Here is a 20716-nt window from a genome sequence, read left to right as displayed (position 1 = left end):
GGAAGCGCACAAAGACTCTATATTCTTGGGAACTCCGAAGAGAGGTAGTAAGGGAGCTGGAGTAGCGTTCAGTCTTCGCACTTCTATGATTATGGTTTCTGAAGCATTTTATTTTCCAGTCTGTGACTCAGAAGAGAACTTCCAGGTTTCTTTTCTTTGAAAACACAGTAGTTTTACACCCCAAAACCTTATGCATACTAATCAATGCTTGGCAGACACTGAGCACAGAGAGACATGTTAAATAAACTTAGCTTCTATCACAAAGCAGAAATGCTCATCAGGATACTGATAAGGTGGTCATTGGCGAGCCCAAGGCAGAACACATAGCGTTTGTGCTTTCACTGAAGGAAGAACTTGTAGTCAGTGCTGTTAAATAAATGCAGCTTATCTTCAGATCCGATTCCTCCCCTTGACACCGTGCCTCACAGAACGAAGAATGTAGTTGCTGGATGAGGCGACCCGCATCTACATACCCATAACACCCCTTATTACACTTTTAATTTGTATCATTGCAAAAGAAGTCCTGCAAGCTAACTCTGCATCTTCCTGTAATGCAAGATAAATTCCACAGGCTGTGCAAAAAAATTCCATTAATCCAACTCTTTGTGTGTCAAATTAATTTCACCCATAAAGCTAGGCAGCCCAGAAATAGCTTTAACAGGGCCCACACTCTATACTATGCCTCCTGCCTAAACTGCCTCATTTTAGTAGTAAACCACTGGATTTTGCTATTGCCCAGGAAACATTTGCTTAACATTTATGTTGGCATTCCCCCATCATTTAATTACTCTTGTTCAAAGCAAAGCTTTCCAAACTTCTGTCTGCTTTGGCCAAAAGGTCCCAGGAAAAAAAGAAAAGCAGCAATGTTCGATCTCCTCCCCTCCTTATCCCTGAACACATACGTGCATCTGTCTAAACTACAGCTGAAAGAAGTCTTCCATCTGTCCAATTATACCATTGTACAAAGAAATCACATGACTGAAATGTATATACATAACTGAGCTTTGATTTAACTCCCTTAGTAAAGTCTTAGAACTTCAGCATCTTCTCTTCCCACATCTTCCATTAAGTTCTCTCCTCTGAACTGCTGGAGAGCAGGCAAAAAGCCACTCCAGCTATCCAGTTCTGCCATTACCACAAAAATAACTTGTTAGTTGTGCTGCATGGAAACTTGCATGGTATCCAGATGTCTGTCTTACAGAAAACAGTACTATTCCAAACACAATCATCTGGAAACAGATGCATTTTCTGACTTAACTCACTTCAGAGCCAACAAGATTGTACAGTTAAACAGGTTACTCTTGCTCATCGCTTCTGGATTATGAACAGTTACTTCTGATGAGTTCAAAGAGGATACCGTACATGGCACGTCCCATTTGAAAACACTCAGAATCCAAATAATTTGCCTTTTCAAATTTTGGTTTAAAAATGATAGCAGCATTGGTGGTGGTCTCCCCAGTGACAAAGGAACTTGCTTTAATTCTGCATCAAGGAAGAAACTGCAGATGCTGGGGTAAAACATTATGAATATGTCAAACCTCATCCTCTGAGTCCTGTTCTTTTTTAGACAGTGGGACAACAGCTGAAGTGTACAAGTGACTTCCAAGAAAACTCATCCTTCAATTTGACAACATCCATACATTTTTGTTCCTGGCTCTTTGAACTCCAGCTCTGTGAACATGCTGCCACATTTCATTCTCACTGCAGCATCTGACAACGTGAACATGAGAACAAGACTGCAGATTCAGCAGCATCTCATTAATTTATATCCTGAAATAATCCTAGATTCATACTTTACATAGTGTACCTAATTTAAGAATATCCATACTTTCCATGCTCATTCACAAGACTTCACTGCTTAACTCCAAAAACGCAGTGTAATTCTGTTCATGCTTAGTACATATGTCTGCGAACTGTAGAAAAAAAAAGTCATCAGCTATTTAAAATGAAAAAACAAAGGCCAAGCAAATTCAGAATTTATTATTCTATCTCAGTGACCGAGTATAATGAATATCCTGAATCTGCTGACTCTTGAGGGAGAATTATTTGCATAATTGGTAATACATCCACGGGAGAGTTTAGAGAAGTTCTGCATACATACTGGATATATAATTCTGCATTACAGTTCCCAAAATGAAATATGAATTGCCATCTTTGAAAAGTTACTCAGATGGAAAACTTTTCTACCTGTTACAAAGTTTCAGCCTCTTTTGGACAAATAAACCCTAACAGTGGCTGGAAAATTGGCCTCCAATGTCTGGATCCTCAATGAAGCAGAATTTAATATGGATAAAGTAGAATAAAGGAGACTTCAACAGTTTGAATAATAATTTCATATTAGAAGTAAAAGATGCTGGGTTCTTCAAAACAATTACTGAGGCACAAAACTTTCTGGATTAAAGCATATCTTGCAATGCTTCTGATATGCAGTACCCTGTGATGCTGGGACTCCCTCAGAAGCTAGCTCTAACTCGTTTGGCAAAGTTTCACATCTAGATTCTTCACTTTAATAATCACATTTTAACCTATCTTTTCTCATTCTGTAAGATACATCACAGTTGAAAGATTCTAACCTATGACAATGACAGTGTTTATAACGAGCAGTTCTTAACCCGAATTCTCCATGGAATACTGAGCTTGTAGCACATTAAGCACTATTGTTTTCTAAAGGCACAGGTCTTTGCAACGGGCTCCTGTATTCCACCACTCTCTTTACAGTCTTGCCGCCACACCTTCTGTCCTCTCATTCAAGTCTCGCTTTCCGTCCCTTGCATTCTTTACATTACTCCTCCAACACAGAATTTTATAGTCATGAAGCAAAAACCTCTTCAGTTAGTATTATTTTTAATGACTGTTTCTGACAAGAAATACAAAGAAATTTCTAGAAAGTGTCTTCCACTAAAAACACTAGCCCATAGCCAAATAAATCTGTTGTTGTTGCTGAGGTATAAATACAATTCTGGACTGCTCAAATCCATTGGATTTTGAGGAGACCTCTATGTTTTCAGAACTTTTGCACAAATTCTGTCAATGAGCTTCACTAGCAGTATTTCTGAGGAGCGATCTGTATGAAGTCCCCACGTTTGCTGAGGCAAAACATCTCACAATTATTCACACACTTGAATGATACATCTTGCACCGACAGTCTCCTGTCAACACCGATCAATGAGAACCATTAATGAAGCCCAGTCTCTTAGAAAATGGACTCTGACCAGTGCTTTTCTAAATCTTTCTCTTGTGTTGATTCTTCAGGGTCCAGTAAGTGGTGAGCTCAGCCTGCAGCAAGCACTCCCCTCAGTAGAGGACTGACACCATCGCTCTTCTCTGTGCAGATGTGCATTTTCATGAACCCTTGATCAACTTGGTTCAAAAAGTCTGGGAGGTTCAAAAGATACTGGGAAACAGATGACAAAGCCAGAATGTAAGCCTTGTTTCTTAGGAGAATGGGCTAAGAAGATAAAGCAGAAGTGAAAGGCTTATTCCTTGCGATGACTGACTGTATAACCATTCTGGGTTTTAATCTTCTCATTGTTTTTTTTTAATCAGTATTCCCATACCTCTCAATGTTCTCTGCTTCCTGTATTTTAAAAATCTGATACATCATCATCAGTGCCTTTACAACAAGATTTCCATTTTCACTGTGAGCTATTTATATGCCACGTTTTCAACCTTTCACCACAGCTCTTACTATCATTGACATATGACAGTCTGGATTCACGTTCTTAGTTTCTGGGGGAAAAGATATCCCAGCAACTGATTCTACCTTGAAAGGCCTTTGCTACTTCAAGTCCACTACAATAAGGAAAGGCAGAACATTCCTGTGATGCAGCTAAGCAGACTCCAGCACTGGTAGAGCTGCATCTGCAACAGTTCTGTGCCAGCCTGCTGATTTAGCTTCTTAGCATACTGCCTGAAGCTTAGAAGTGAGTGCATAAAGCTGACAGACAAGTGGGAGACAGCTTAGCCTGGGAAGGTAAGAAACTAAAATACTGACTATCCATCCCTCTACTAAACAGGTATACAAATATTTATGTGGAAAGGCATAATTAAGGTTTCATGCTCCAAATTATTTCTTTGCTCAGCAGTTCGCTAGATCGAAATCTCAGAAGAATGTTCAGCATATAAAGAGAAACAGTAATAGACACAAATCTCACAAATGTAAATATCTGAACTACTAGAAAAACAACAAACATTAAAATCCCCAAGCAATATCTAACCTAGGAGGCTGGAAAGAAAAAAAGTGTTAATACTTACAATACAGTGTCTTGGGTCTCAGGGCCTTCTCTTTCTTTAATTATGAAAATGCAGGTCATCCCAAAATAAAATAAGAAAAAGAAATTAATGTGCTGCACCATTTGAAGGAAAAACCCTATGCTTCCTCCAAAACCTTTGTAGATGAATTATACTACAGACCAAAGTTTCCATTATCAGATAGGAAAAAAATACAGCCTTTATGACTTTCTTCAAAAGCATACTTACAGTTAATACAAGGTTAATTTCAAGAAAACCCTGTTATTCCTGATGATTATGGCTTGAAACACATCTCAAGAATGCCAGACAAAACCTTGAGGGTCTGCATGATCGCAACTCTTAAGTTCTCAAAAGCTGTAGTACCAACAAAAAAGAAAAAAAACTCACCCCAAAAGGAAAAAACCTACGAAAAAGCAGCATCCCCACCATTTTGAGTGGGTGTGAAAGTTCATTCATATAATGAAGAAGAGGAAAAGTGGTTTTCATCAGCCGAATCCAGAACAGATCGCTTTTTTGGCAGAATCTATGGAAAAGAGGAACTTAAATTTCCAATTCAGAACATGGCTAAAATGATCCTGACTAATTTTGAGAACTTTTTGGCGAATAAACACAAACTTGCCATTTACAGTAATGAAACAATAAGTGTGGTCATTCCACCAGTAAAGCAGCTGTCTGTCCAGAGCTGTCCATCAATCTGAATGCTGTATTTTCAGTATTCAGTGGCATGGAAAAGATGCTGCACGTCAGTGTGACAATTCAGTAGGAAATAAGACTGACACAATAGTTAATTGTTTAAGAAGCCAAATAGCTGTTCTTTCACAGCAGTTATTAAAAAAAGGAAGTTACCCAAGTCCCAGTATTGCCACAGATAGTGGGTGGTGCTGTATAAACTCAGCAGGATTTTATAAGCATAGAATACAGACACAGTCTCCCTTATGCTGCCGCAAGTTTTCGTTACTTGCCATTCTACAGAGTTTTACAACAAACAGCTACTAATACCTCACTTTTCAGACAAGTGTAGAAAACATTAGTAACTATGAGCTGTTGCTCAAAGAGAATTTCTTCCTGACCATTTTTGGAATAATCAACTTTGACTTTGATTGCACTAGGATTACTGCTTCTGTTAATATTAGAAATGGAATTCTGGAACTGAAGATGGGCCCATTTTACTTGTGAACCCTCCCTGAGGCTTCTTTAAGAAAACAAAAGAAAACTACATCAGGAATTAAGATTCTCACACATTAGGTAAGAAACTTATTCTCTGTCCTGTGTCATGTGTTGCAAGCAAGTTGCAACAGCTGTTTTTGAGCTAAGACTATGAAAAATTTAAGTAACTTTTAACAAAGTGTCTAACTTTGAGAAGCCAAAACTCAAAAATTTCTGGTTTTTAGGATTGAAACCTCACACACACACTGTAATCTGTAAGCACTAGCATAAATTAGTTTTCCACACAATTCAGGTTCACAGGTTATCAAACAGCTTCACATGCATAGTTTATTATGTAAACATAATTCGGTTGATCCTAAACATATGTTCTTAAAATCATACCAGCTAGATGTTAGCAGCTCATACATAGAAATTCTATTTATTTTAATTCTCCAAGCTCATACTAAGCAAATCAAGGTGGTTTTTTTTCCCCAAAAGAAAAGCTCTACAGTTTAAGTCTCTTGGGATCATGAAGATAAACTGCTGAGCAGCATACTACTGAGAGCAAATATAAACAACACAACAGCAAAACAGTTTTCCTGGAACTGAAACCTAGCCATGTTAACATTCCAAGTATCAACATAAAAAAAGTCCAATTAAAATGTTTTTCCAGCACGGCTGATTTTAATGTCATACAAAAGGACAGAAAAGTTGCCTGTACATCAGGTATTTTCAACCATAGGTTCTGATGCACACCAGCCAGGGGCATGAGGTATAGCAGAAATGCGAACACTGAAATGGTGAAGACAAAAAAATAACAACTCTTCACAGATCTAAACATTCCTTGTTTTTAATGAGGCTGCAGAGTCTCGAATGCAGATTCCTCTCCGTTTGGAACACAGTAGGCGTTTCTACCCTGTCTATCGCCAGATATGAAGGGAGGGCAAGGAACCCTGAATAGTTGACATAACCAGAGCCAACTTCATCTGTGCTCTAGATACAGTTCCCAGAAGAGACAACACTCTTCTGCTGATTTCATACCTGCAAAGGGCTGTTCAGAACACGTGGAAAAGACATTCCACTTTAGGATTTCCTCTCTAGTAAACTGAGCAATAAAGCTAATGTATATTTGTAAAACCAGAATAAAACTGATCACATACCACAGTATTCCAGGTACACGCACAGCAGATATATTTTATCTGTCAACTGCTCCCTCCAAAGGGACTAGCTTTTTCCTTGGCTGTCCAAAAAAAAAAAAAAACCAAAAAACCACCAAACCAAACCACCTTCCATGCATAACATCCCCCATTACTCTTATAGACTTGGTTCAATGAAAAGCATGAGTAAACTGATATAAACATTGTTTCCCAACCATTTTACCATAATGGCTCAAAGTAACATTCAACTTTTTTTTCCAAAGTATGTAATACGAGGCAATTCCAACTTCCAAAAAGCTAAGAACTAAATGCACGTGTACAAATTCCATTTTGTCCAAGTCATTTTCCACATACCCTCTGCTCCATCAATAGCTAGTCAGCAACAAAACCACAAAACCCTTCGCCATGCAACTATGCAGATGCCATAAGGCACTTAATGAACCTTGCACTGTAGTCACCCCAACCCCACAATCTTTTGTCCATCACTACTTTTTACAGAGGTTTGGCCTCAGGAGCTATCAGCACTAGAAAAAAATGGAGATTTGTATTCTGCTTATTACTCAAGCTCCAGTTCAAGGACACAGAAAGCATCTGTCATGAGCACTGAAATCACTGAGAAATACAAAGTCGTCATAACAAAGAATCCACTCTCAGGAACAGAAACTAAATGAATTCTAGAAAGGTACACCATATAGAATTAAAATATTACCTAGTATTTTGTAAATTAAGCATTCAAAGACTCGAAAACATGTTTAAGCTTCATGTATCAAAGAATGCAAGCAGCAGTAATTTTATCTAGTTAGTTAGCTGATCATCTATTATTTGACTACAGCAGCTACTCTGAGCCATTTGGAAAAAAAATATTGCCATAAATTTGAAAGTGCAAATGGAAAAGGCTTCAAATAAGCAGAACCTAATCCATCAACAAATTACGAAGAAAGTCATTGCACTGACTAATCCTTTGCTTTAAATATTTTTAAATTACTTTATTTCATGATGCAATATGACATCTAGTCTATTTCTATCCCTTGAAATCAATCAAACATCAATCCAGTGGGTTAGAGCATTAAGCTTGCAAATATACAGATGAAAATACAAATGAACAACTCGGGACTCACTTTCTTGTAAGAACACAGACTCAAAGATCTTTACCTTTATGCACCAGATTGTCAGCCTCCAACACAGGAATTCCACAATGCTTTAGGTACAGGCTTATTCTCTTTTAATTTAGGAAGTAACAACATATTCTAGGTAAAACTTCAGTCCAATTTATAACAAATCTGGGTAGTCTGCCTAAGCTTCCATGAAGAGACAGATATTTACATTTCCTACTCTAGCAGCAAATTATTTAGTCGCTGTCAGCTCAAATACCCAGACTGACTGTTAATAGAGGAAAAACATCCTAAAAAAATCCCATATTCATCAAAAGCAGTATTTATGGAGCCTGAGAAGTATAGCACATATGAACTAGATTTCCTCAGGGGAAAAAAAAAGTAATCTTAATTCTTTTCTTATACGTAGGTCACTAATAAGTCTCCCTAGTTTTATGGAAGCTATGCATTTGATATGATTTACCTAAGAAGTATGCTTAGATGTTTGGGAAGTGGCCTCTTTCAAAGAAATTATGCATTCTGATGCCATTGTTAGGAGTCAAAGGCACCAAACCAATCAACTTACAGAGATGAAACAAAGATATGCAGAAGTAACCTAGATAAGTATCTTAGGTACCTATCTAAAATCCAGAATAAACAAACTACCCAGGTGATACAATAACCATATACACAAAGTCAACCGAAGTACTCCTACAAGTCTGCCAGATAGTCAAGCTTTACTAGTGCACTACTCAAAATAATGCATTTTACTTTGAATAGCTATGGGAAATGCACACATGTGAAATGAGAACCATTTCACACGTGTACCTAGTGTTTACATGGAATTTTCCCAGTGACTGTCTTTCTCTTGATGATGAAGGGTTATTTCTTGTGGTTTTGAAACTTCCTCTGGTGGAGAACAAGCACAAAGTATCTTTACCAATACCATTTTAAAAACAAATGGGTAGCTGAACGAAAAAAAAAAAGTCGTCTGACTCAAGTCATTAAAAAAAATGGCTGGTGGGTTGGCCAACATTGCAATTTAGGTAAAGAACTACCATGTCCTCTTCATTTTGTTATGTTGTCAGGACATCCTTTGGTACTATTCTGAACAAGAATTCCTCTAATAAAGAACAACCCAAGAACTATTCACCATCAACACCTAGCCTGTATCAAAATGGAACATAAGCTCACGACTTTTACAGTTACTTCAAACTCAGTGACACAAAACCTTCTTGAGATAACTCAATGAATTCTGATCTTCTGCCAAAACACAATACACTTCATATTTAAAGTGAGGAGTTAGAAGTAACTGAAAATAATGACGACAATCTTGGAGTTACTACTACAGAAATGCAGTCATGTGACTTACAAGAACTCCACACACTACCACTAACATTTAACATCTAACAAGCATCCAGTTTTCAACCAGCCTGACTCTTGTTCCCTCTCAGTTTGCATTTCTTCATTAATTCAATCAAGTCTGACAGATTTAGCCTAGCATACGCTGATTTCCAAGAGCAAAACAGAATGAAAACTACGTGTAGATTTTTCCAAGACAATAATCACTAGTTTTTCCACTTTGAAAGGGAGAAACAGCAGCAATTGCTATGGAAGTTAGCTAGGGAATAAAAAACAATCACAAAACCAAAGGAATGCCTCACATAAGCAAGAACATTAGTCTAATAAGTATAAAACAAGCAAAGGCAGTAAACCAGAAAGTCGCTATTGAGATGCTTCAAACAGAACCATAGGACTTGGTAGTTAAGCCTGTAACCCCTGCAGGAAATCTGAATTTATATTGGTCTCAAACCAACAAGTAAGCTAGTTTTATTCAAAGTACAGGTGAGTTATGTAGACTTGGAAAACAGAGCAGTACTTTTACCAACTGTATCAAAACCCAGAAGTTTGCATTCTTTCACCATCTGTGATCCCCGTGTAATTCAAGTGTTAATTTCACAATTAACACAGATTTACCTTTCGGTGCAGTTGATGTTTCAAACTATATGCTGTACAAAACAGACTTGTGAGATTGCCACCTCATCTTTTTCACGGGACTTTTCAAGAAAATTACTGTTACAGATCCACCAGTAAGTTGGATAAGCACTTGAAGCATTGTGAAGTCAATTACTGAACTTTACAAGAATCCCAAATTTATGATTAAATTTGCATATACATTTAATATGGAAAAAGGTTACCTTTCTATGCTTTGCACCACGATAGTGTGACTGAAGACTTATAGAGCTCATACACGGAACTTTACAAACCTAAAAAGAAAAATTGAAAACACATCTTCAGTTATGCTATGGATATTCTGTAGTTGGCAAGTTATAAGAACTGGAAATACATCCATTTCTACAGCACAGTTCTCAAGGTCATCTTTGGCTTAAACAGTACAACCTGCACAACATTTAGGAGAGCAGTACTCTGCTAAAGCGACCAGAAATAGCGTGCAAACTTGTTCAAATGACACTTAAAACACTTATACCAGGTGGTAAAAAATCTTTTAAAAGCCTTCCCCCTCCCTCCTACCACCACTTTCTGGATTCTTAGTTTTCTAAACTTCTCCAGGCTGGAAAGCCAAAAATGGGATGATCATACAGTGACTAGAAAGGAACAAAATTATGCCCTAAAATAACTGCAACTCCCTTCATTGTTACATCAAAGGGATTGGAAAAACAGAGGAGGAAGACATCTGCATTTCATCAACATCCACAGACACATATATATTAATTAATAGAAGACAATACAGATCTACAATTATTTCTTACTATTGTCAGCTAAAAAAAAAACAATGACTAATATATGCTAACACTGTCTATTCACCTGACGGGCTGTCCCACCAGTTTAACGCACCAGAAAATTTCACTGCTAGAACAATACATGACTGAAGTTCAAAACGTTCTGACCAAGAGTTGCAGCCTTTACAGATATGTGAACCTTTACAGTCACCTATGAGAAATACTTAACAAGATCTGAAAGACTACAACTAAGGACCATTACATTGCACCTGTGACTGCTCAAGAACAAACTGAATTTGCTGAATCCTAAGACAAGCAGCTGTTCCAGGGGCCAAAACCATTACTCTCCACCTTATCAGCTTCTCTCACAAGTTTGCCACGCTACATCCAGGTTAGGTCTGCCACCCTACGAGCATGGTCTTCCGATGCCTTAGGCCTGCATTTTAGCATACAGTCTGAAAAGCCATCAAGAAACGCACTCACTTCACAATAAAATATTTTTTTTTCAGATTCCGGTTTGCCATCGTCTGGCTTAACTTCTTCAGCCACAGTGCTCATCCTGTAAAACCGGTTCACTGCACACAACGAAAAAAAAAAAAATCCAACTCTTGTTCATACGGCACTTTTCGGCAAACAATCGGGGGCGGGAGGGAAGCGTCAGTCGGAAGAATTAAGTTGATTATTTCGTTTCAATGCATTTCTAGATAAAACCACCTCTTTCATCGCTGGGACACCTTCACAGCCTTCAGCCTTGCGGCGAAGGCACCCTCCCCGCCGGCCCCTCTGGAGCGGTCTCACAGAGAAGCCGGCCCCCGCGAGCGCCGCGCTCCGGCCGCGCACGCCCCCGCCTCCCCCGCCAGCCGCCGAACGCACGGCGGTACCTCAGCGCCGCTCTCCCCCGCTGCCCCCCGGCGCCGCCCCCGCCGCCCTGCCGGCGCGTCCCCGGGCGGGCCGGTACCGACGGCAACACCGCCGAGCGCGCGCGCCCAACGGCATCCGGCAGCGCGAGCCCGCCGCTCGTCACTTCCGCCGCTCCACAGCCACCGGGAGGCACCCAAGGGCCGAAACCAGAGTCAGCCCCGGCGCCACGCCCCCGCCGGTAGGCGAGCAGCCAATAGGCAAGAAGCCGATCGCCTCGACCAATGGGAAGCCAGCGCCGCCTCGCGCGGCCGAGCGCCGGAGCCCTCCCCTCACTCGGAGGGCGGCAGCCCCGCCCTCCCCGGCGGCCTCTGGGCGACCCCTGGCGGCCCGCGCGGCACGCGGAGTAACGGAAGCTAACGGCCGGGGCCCCGGTGTTTGCAGCCTCGGGGCCTCCGAAAGGAGGCAGGAAACGCGCTTGGCAACGGTCTGAATTTAAATGCAAATCTTTATTTTAAAATGTCATAACTTTACACTTCTGACTGGTAATAAACATAAAATATAATTTAAGAAATACACTTGAAAGTTCCTTCTAAAAGCAGACTGAGAAAACAGTAGGAAAAAAAAAAAAAAGCACACAGAAAAGTGCACCGGTTTTAACAAAATGCCAAAATGTCAAACCCACGTTTCACTGCCCGCCGGTGACATGGGAGGGCTGTTGTACCGGCACACGACGCAGCGCAGCTGGCACGGGTTGGGTTGCGTGTTCCCGACGGCGCATTCCTTCGCCGGCCTTGCTCTCACCGGAGTTGCCACGCTGACATTCCTGGGGGCCGCTGGGGCTGTGCCTGCCCACCGCCCCCTGGCCCGGTCCTGCGGCTGGCGGAGTCGCCCGCGTGTGCTCCCCAATGGCGCCCATCGCAGGCGTCACGTGCACAGACGGGATGTTTCCCAATAATCCTGGGGCGGGTGTGGTGTTCTCTCCAGAAATGTGGCCGTAATTTTGGGGATCAACTGCTGGTAGATCTCCACGCGCCTTTTTTTTGATCTTGCCCTCCACTGGGTTTCTTCAGGAGCAGGAACAGCACTTGTAATACAGAGTTGCGAGCAGAGTGCGATGGCAGATCATACCCCTCTTCAAGATGAATGAGATTATTTGTACCGGTACTTTTCATCGGAGTTTCTGTAACAGTCAGAGGCCTTTACATGGAGTCACATTTAAACACCTGATAATTATTTTTGGTTCTAATCTCCAAATCTAAAATGGACTAATTGAGAATGCGGCACTGCACATGTTGTGTAATGCTTCCATACCCTCCTTTTTTAAAAAATTACAAATTAATAGTGCAATTACACAGTGAAAGTATAAACACATATAGAAAAAAAAAAAAAGAGAGAGAAGCAAAAAAGGAGAAAATAGGTTCCTTGATTTCTTGAAAGAGAGACAAGGTCTGCACAGAGAAGGATTTGGCGGTATATATATTTGCAGAACTAAACTATTGGTGGTAGCTCAGAGCTTCTCAGCAGCACAGCCTCCTGAAGAGAGGATGTTTCACCAGCAAAGTGATCTTTCTTCTGTTTTAGGAGTACAGCCGTAATTAGTGAGTACCTCTGTCTTATTAAAGAGGGCAGGGGGAAAATGGAGGATTGCACTTCTGCCTAACACTTTTGGCAGAACTTTTGAAGTATGCCTAAAATGGAAATAAAGCTACAGATGCAGAAAACAGAAATGGTCGAGGCCACAATGTACCATCCTATAAAATCAAAAACGTAGAAAAGCTAGAGGAAGAAAAAGGAAAACTTCTTCTTGATGGACACTGCCTTTAAGGAAGAAACTGTTCTTTGGTTTTGTTAAGAATGGGGGGGGGGGGGAAGGGGTATGGGGAAGGACCATTTCAGAAGACCAGAAGACGGACATTTATTGACCATGTAGAGGAAGAATCTTCTTGGCTATGATTAAGAGTAGGAAGAAAGGAAGAACACTGAATACTGTTACTTAGAACTGAGATAACTTTTGCCTTTTTGAAGTTCTTCCTTAGAAAGACAAAATTTTTAAAAAACACTCAACAGTTGATGCTAGCATATCCTTATCTCACATTTTAAATGAACAAAGGGAGGATACATACAGTCAAAAAGTAAAAAAAAAAAAAAAAAAAAAAAAACTAATAAAAAAAGAGGTTCAGAACGGAGAGTAGTGGGATAAACAAGGCAGAGATCAAGGTGTGACCTAAGAGGCAGAACAGGAGTGTTAATTCCTACGACAACCCCCTGTGCAAAATGGGGAGCTGTAGACCAGAGCTTCATGTGATTTTTGCAACATGGCCTTTTAGTTAGTTAAATACAATTACTGAGAACAGCTAAGCAGCTGATGTTCTTTGCATTCCCTTCTGTCACATTTTTCTATTAGTCATTGTAATACCATAATTCTACCAATACAAATGTGAAACTGGAAGTTTTGGCTGTTGTACGGCTGTCCCTGGACCCCTGTTGCATCGAGGAAATTCTGAGAGTCTTCAGCCTGCACAGTTAGAGCACCAGCTGCATAACAGAGCTACAATTACCGGCAGCAAGAGAGTTAATGCAGACACTGAATTTGCCAGTGTTTCAAAGACTAACCCCAGGAAAGGAACAGGAGCACTCCATGCCTCCTAGAATTATGTTTTCAGTCTGATTGAGAAGCATACCTTAGCACTGAATTACCTCGATCCTTGTTCTTGAGAAGTTATTTCCAGCCTGAACCATTACAAATTCAGTTCTACAGCAAAAATGAGGACATGATTTCAGAGCACAAAGTTATTAGCAGTGGGTGGAGAATTAGTGCTGTAGTCACAGAATAATTACACCTTGAGAGCAATATATCAATCAAGGTGATCTTTTTTCTCCCCAAAATTTTTCTTAACAATCTTTTTTTACTTTCCCTCCAAAATTCCACCCAAAGAAAGTCTTTGCATAAGCACAGGCAAGTGCTTGGATTTCCATATGTGTTTTTTTAAAAGAAGTACTTAGTGGGTTTAGTATGTTTTTCAGCCTGTCACTGATGATTTTGTTCAGAAGCATTTCTGATACCATGATAGGGAAATGTATTTGTAATGACACGAACACATGCCACGTATTCAAACACAACAAAGACGTATTTGTCAGGGTTGGTAGTGTCTATGAACATAGGCTACTGGCAGTCCTCTTGCATGAATCTCCTTCAGCTAGATAAAAACCTTGTGACTACAACGTGAGCATGGCCACCTGCAGAATCTCTTTGCTCACTACGCATGTGACAGAAGTCTGCTTCTGTTGTGACACATGATTTCATATCAGACACTGCAAGATTTAAAAGAGAGGAAGAAACTCCAGGGAAAGAAACTCCTTTTCTAACGAGAAATTTTCTACAGTTTGGTTTAGGTTTAGGGGTTTTGTCTCAATATAATCAGAAAAGTCTTTCCAATTTGAATGTTTACACTAAGACAGAAAAAGAGAAGAAGAGAGCAGAAAGAAAAGACATGAAGAATAGAACAATGGCTCTTATACCCCCATGGTTCTGAGGTTGGGTTTTTTAGTTACCTGACACTCTGGTGGAAGAAAAGGAGTACATTAACTTTTTCCCCACTACCTAAGGCAATGGGGTAGAGGAAATGGTGTCTTTTAACTATTTCAGTTAAAACATCACACACTGTTAAGACAAATTAATGGCTTTTCTGAAATAACTACAGCGGGTGAGGCTGCATGGCTTCAACATGAAGAGTTAAGAAAGGCCTCTTAGGCAGCAGAGGCTGATCTTATCCCACAGAATATTCCTTGCCTCAGGCTTGTTGTCTCACACTTAAGTATTTTAAGTACTGGCAATTTCCAGAAGAATTGCACATGCCCTGTGGCCCCGTATCAAAGGATCAGCACCTAAAGTCTTACTGAACTGGCTGATGCACAAATGTCAGGCTTCCATGCTATCCAGAGGAGAATCAGTTCTAAAGATTTTAAGAATACATCACTGTGTTCTAATGAAGGGTGAATAAACCATAGAGATATACTTCACATTACCATATTACAATCAAGGAGTAGGAAGTCAGTCTTTCCTGCAGAGAATTTAGGTACAGGCCCTTGATCTTTCATTTCACTAGTTAAATCTCCAAACCGAGGACCAACTGAAACCAGCTTATCCCTTGCACACTGCTGCCCTCACTCAGATTTTCAAAACAAAGCTCTACTTTGGTATTCAAAGAGTCTAAAGTGAATAGAAATTAACGATGGTGTTATCTACAGTGCAAGGTCTGCCCCAGTTTCAGCCTCTCGTGTAACTGCATCCCAGCAAACCTTAGAAGCAGCAGGAAAATCCACTCTTTTTGCTGTGTAAGTTTACCCCTCACTCAAATCAGGTTGGTTTTCAGAAAAAATAGTGGCTTACAATGGTGTAATTAAGTTGGACTAGCATTTGTACGGTGCTCAGCAGCTGTCTGCTGACTGCCAAAATCAGGCCACATTGATAATAATCTTATGCTATCTGTGGACCCAGTAACATCTCAGACTGAGGCACATTCTTCGAGTTCTTAGAGCTTACCAAAAAAAAAAAAAAAAAAAAAAAAAAAAAGGAAGAAAACACCAAAACCACCTCTCCCCCAGAATTCATGAGTTTATTCTGGCTCAACCTCTGGAGAGTTTATGGCTGAATAAATTTGAATGCTATCATCAGTCAGGTGTTTGAGGCAAGCAATGGAAAAAGAAAGGCATTTCTTTCAGTCTGAATGCTCCAAGTCCCTTTCAGGCGAGTGTTTGTCTAGGCATTTCTTCTACAGGAAGATTTTTTTAATTGTTGTTACGACAAATGGATTGGGAGGGTCCTAAAACAGACTTTAGGGTTGTGCTTGAGGGATACAAATACCAGCTCATTAAGGATAAAAGCTAAACACCAGTGATTGAAAATATTTTAAACACTACTTCTCAGTGCTAGCTTTTAAAATAATCCAAAGCAACAGCAATCCCTATGAAAAGGTAACCATTTAAAAGAACTGCTTTGTCTTTCATGGTTTTTTTAGCATTTATTTCCTTTGTTCTTTCCAAATGGTGCAATATACCAAGTACTTAGAAGGAACTGGTCTTTGCTTACTATCAACAGTACTTAGTGATTGTCCAAAAAGAGGATAAACTGCTGGTCTGTAATAAGCACTTCTTAGGAAATTGCTGAATGTGTGTAATAACTTAGACTAGAAAGAATTCCACTGATACCACATTTTTTCATGTGATACCTGGAATAACAACTTGGCCACAAATTAAGTGGGCCAAATTCAAATATGATTTGCAGGATAAGTGTGTTTTTCTTGGGTTCACACTTTATGGAGTGATAAGGAAGCAAACCTGACTGCATTTACACAGGAGGGAGTCAGAAGATGACAACTCACTTCTGAGTCACACGTTCATCCATCCTTCTAGAAGGCATCTGTTACATCTCTGATATCAGATTGAATTCTCATACATGCAGAAGCTTCATCTACCTGTATAATATCGATTAAGATGTGTAAAATGTGTCTGGGTTTGTTGGAAATATAAGAAAAATCATCCCAACTGAAATAAAGCAGTAAAGCCTTAGAGTAGATAATGTCGACAAAATAACATTTATTCTGTAATGGAGAAATATGTAGAGAACTGCTGTTGTTAATATAAACTGCTTCTGCATTAAAGAGAGAAATCTGGCTGGTATCTTTCTCCCACTGTAGTCATGCCAAGAGATATTTCTGAGCGCAGACAAGGCATTCAGTGGCACAGTCCTCTACAGAGTTGCACCTGGTGTAACCGCTTACACCATGCAAAATGGCACCAGCATGTCCAGATGAGGATAACAGTGCTTTACAGTCATGTTGCATCAATGTAAGTGATGAGAGAAGATGCAAGGTAGTGTGAAACCAGGTCCAGGTAGTCCCGTTCAGAAGGGTGTGACAGTGAGTCCAAGCCTGGAATTAGATGAGCAGCTTTTCAGCAATCACGCTGTCACGTCCTCCACTTGCCCCCAGCCATCTATTCCCACTTACCCTGTCTCCACACTGTCCCATTTCTGCCAGGCAGCTGCACAAGAAGATGGACTGGAGAACATTACATGTCTCATAGCACAACCCTACCAGTAGCTGTGCAGTCAATGCACAGTGTCTGGCACCAGGTCATAAGCGGTGCCACTACTACACCCCAAGCAAAGGGCTGTGAGAGCAACTCTGAGAGAGTCTGAAAGAACTGCTGCTCTTATTTTTGCAGACAGTGAATCAATGAGGCAGAGGTCGTGCAGCCCCATGGATTTATGGCAGTCTCACTCTACATGAGTAACCAGTTTCCTTGCCCAGAAGTATTTTTGCAATTTGGCTTGAATTTTTGTGATGGGAACAGTGACGTACCAGAGAGCAGTATAAATTCCAGCACTGTGGTCTCACTTCAGAATGGGGTCTGATGTTGCATTGCACTCACTGGCAGAAGTATTAAGGCAAAGATATCAAGACTGTCTCAATAAGAGGCAGCATGTAGCTGACGAGGAGCTGATTTACCTCAGACATCAAAAAAGGTGATGTGATGTTCTTATGGCTTGGGTATGGTCCGCTGGACCTCACTTTAACGCAGATTTAACTTGAGCTACAGTAAGACGTTATTGCCTCTCTTTACTGTCCACTCTTGCCTTTCCTCTGGGAATACTGTCTTCTGCAGGACAGTCATCAAAAGGTACTATTTCAGATCAAACTTAACTGACATGCAGAGAATGTATATGTTTACATCTGCCAACTTTAACATACAGGCAGTAATTTCTGTCAGAGAAGACAGACAGTCTTGGAGAAGAGCAGCCTCCCAGGTGCAGAACCATTCCCCTACCTGAAAACTACACTTATCCCACATATTTATAGTATTTGGGAGAAGTTTATGCCACTTTTCTGGCATGTAAAGCCATGCCCTTAGCGACTAATACCTCTAGAATTGAAGACATTATAATTATTTATAACATTTTGAAAAAGAAAACATTCATTATAGGCCTTCCTTCAAAAAGCACATATACATCTAAGCTTTTTTAAAATGATGTGTTTTTTATATAGGTGAAGTTGATATAGAGTTGAAATAGTGCAATTTTACAACAAAAGTTAGTGCAGGAGTCAAACTACAACAACAACAAAAACCAAAACAGAAATTGTAGGTTGGTTTGGGTTTTTTTGTGAAAATAAAAGTTACTGCCTGGGTACAAAGGAAAGCATACGGATCTGCTTTCAAAAGCACCAAAGTGCATCAAAGTGCTTCTGAAGGTATACATCCTCCGATTAGCTCTTGGTGAGATTAAGATTTTCTTTTGGGAATGGAACTAGGATGCTTTTGAAAATAACATATCTTGTCTTAGTGTAGGATTTTGTTTTGATGTTAGGTGATGATGTCTAACAAGCTGCTATCAGTCAAAGAAATACTATCAAAAAATGGATTTCCTTTGTTAATGTTACAAGTAACAGCAAGGAAAATAATCGGGGCAATATTTTCTTCTCATGTACATTTAACAGCACTTTGTAACTCATTTCTAGGAGTGGATAACATCCCATTGTTCAGTCTTTCAAACAGGAACATGAAAGGCTGATGGCTTTAAAAGGGAAAAATAAATATGAGTACTAAGACATTAGTATTATCAAGGAAACCTGGGAAGAACTTCAGTTTGAAGTGCAATAATTTTTAATGCATTTTATGAAAGTAATTTGTTTTAATTAATGCTAACCTTTTATATTAAGAAGTTGGGAAGCCCTTGCCTGTTGCCATCTATTTAATGTTGAGATAAAGGAATAGCTGATGCTTCTCATTAGAGTAGCAAAAAAATAAAAATGCAAAAACTCCTAAGGTAAACTGGCCACACTGAAAACCATAAAGGTTTTGTCTTTGCATAGAGGTGTCACACCAGCTTGAGAAAAATAAACAGAACAAAGGCAGGAAACAGAAATAGCTAGACCTTGGTAATGAACTGTAGACAAGAGAGCAAAGACGCTAAAGACAAATTAGCAGGTACACCTGTGCAGTGGGTAAAGATTATTTTTCTGTGCCTAAGGTTTTATCTTTCTTTCTTTCCACAGATCACTAAGAGAAGGGCAGTAGGGGGAGTAGGGAGCGTAGGATGTGTGTGTGTCTGTGTCTGCTTTTTCTCATACACAGATGCACACACACACACACGCACAAAATCTTTCCACTGGCTTTTAATTTTAGTAACTCATTTAACCCAGCTGGAAGAGAATCTACAACTTCTTGCTTTTAACATTATAAATACTCCAAATGTTACAAAATCTATTGTAAAAATGTACATTCAGTGGTTTTATGAGGCACGGGACCTGCTAATGTATTTTCAGGGAAGCTCGTGTGTACTCTGTTCTGTCCACTGTTGGACAACGGTGGAGAATCCCGGGGCTCACGCTTGATTGCTTGAACCAAGCAGGGCATTTTAAATTCGCACGGCATTTTGAACACTTCATTATTGTGCTCTTTCTCCTCCCCTGGGCTGGGGCTGTAGAAGTGGCCGTAGCATGCTGTGTGCGGCAGGCTGGGCATGCTTTCCGAACACGCAGATGAGTTCTGAGGGCAAAACGGGGCCACCTCCTTGCTATGTGAACCCTTGCAAGATCTGTTCTGGTTTAGGTTGCTGGGGTGATTTGCTACGATGCATTGCCAGTTATGTGGCGTGTAGAGGCAGTGCCTTGGCTTCTGACAAGGTGAGGCTGGCTCACAGAGGTCCGGTTCTGTTTTGAGGTGCACTCTACTGGGGTAGCTAAACACCTGCTTTCTCACCGAGCCATTCTCATCCAGCCAGGCTCGGTTTTGCGACATCAGGTAGTTATGGGCAATGTTTTCCGAGTCAGAATCGTATTCTGTTTTGATAGGCATCTCTAAGGGAAAGGCTGCGTCATAGGCAGACTCTGAGGATATCAATGGTCTCTGCGATTTCGGATGGTCCGTTGCATAGTTCTCCACACAACGCTGTTGCACACTCGAGTAAGACTGGCAGTTTTCTGTGCTCCCCCAGTGGGAAGGGCAAGTTGATGCTAAATTTAAGAAACTTTGGTCTCTGTTGTAGAATGATCCAGCTCTCCTGTTTGAACACGTGCTCATTCGCTGGCTCATAGAACAAGAGCTTGAGTTTCTTAAAGTCCAGCTACTGTTTGTGGTGCAGTTGTTTTGAACACCTGAAACTGATGTGTTGGAACTGAGAGGTTCCTCTTGCATAAAACACTCACTGTTTGTATGAGGCTCAAACTTCACTTTTACATTATCTTGTTCGTTTTTTACTGCTGTCCAGTTAAGGTGTTTCCACTGGCCCAGAGTTTCAATGGCACTGTTATAGGGAAGTCCTTCCAGGTTCCCTTTCAAACTGGCAAAACCGCTTAGTATCTTCAGTTGTTCATCTTCTTCCCTTTCAATAACAGTAGAAAAAAGATCAGTCACTCAGAGGTTTCTAAATGTATGTTTTCTGGGATACAGAGTGGTTCAGCATACAATA

General features: G+C 40.3%; 2 protein-coding genes across 7 annotated transcripts in view; both read right to left on the bottom strand.

The window, feature by feature from the left end:
• Positions 1 to 11426, bottom strand: part of LOC102057499 (uncharacterized) — a 33028-nt gene extending 21602 nt beyond the window's left edge. For both annotated transcript variants that reach the window (XM_055705663.1, XM_055705665.1), the window contains exons 1-4: positions 11268 to 11426; positions 10870 to 10961; positions 9844 to 9912; positions 4255 to 4288 (exon numbers count right to left, since the gene is read on the bottom strand). In XM_055705663.1, the coding sequence (XP_055561638.1) occupies positions 4255 to 4288; positions 9844 to 9912; positions 10870 to 10944 (178 nt within the window). In that variant the 5' untranslated portion in view covers positions 10945 to 10961; positions 11268 to 11426. The remainder of the gene's footprint in view (positions 1 to 4254; positions 4289 to 9843; positions 9913 to 10869; positions 10962 to 11267) is intronic.
• A 4414-nt stretch (positions 11427 to 15840) lies between these two features.
• Positions 15841 to 20716, bottom strand: part of AHRR (aryl hydrocarbon receptor repressor) — an 89597-nt gene continuing 84721 nt past the window's right edge. For 2 of the 5 annotated variants that reach the window (XM_055705944.1, XM_055705946.1), the window contains exons 11-12: positions 19554 to 20629; positions 15841 to 17177 (exon numbers count right to left, since the gene is read on the bottom strand). In XM_055705944.1, coding sequence (XP_055561919.1) covers positions 17080 to 17177; positions 19554 to 20629 — 1174 coding nt within the window. In that variant the 3' untranslated portion in view covers positions 15841 to 17079. Of the gene's footprint in view, positions 17178 to 19406; positions 20630 to 20716 lie in introns of those variants that run through there. The other 3 variants (XM_027797823.2, XM_027797837.2, XM_055705947.1) reach the window with 2 other exon arrangements.

This window comes from Falco cherrug, chromosome 3 (assembly GCF_023634085.1).
Source record: "Falco cherrug isolate bFalChe1 chromosome 3, bFalChe1.pri, whole genome shotgun sequence".
NCBI classification, from domain to species: Eukaryota; Metazoa; Chordata; class Aves; order Falconiformes; family Falconidae; genus Falco; species Falco cherrug.
Note: the sequence above shows the minus strand (reverse complement) of the source record. Positions and strands in the feature narration are given on the sequence as shown.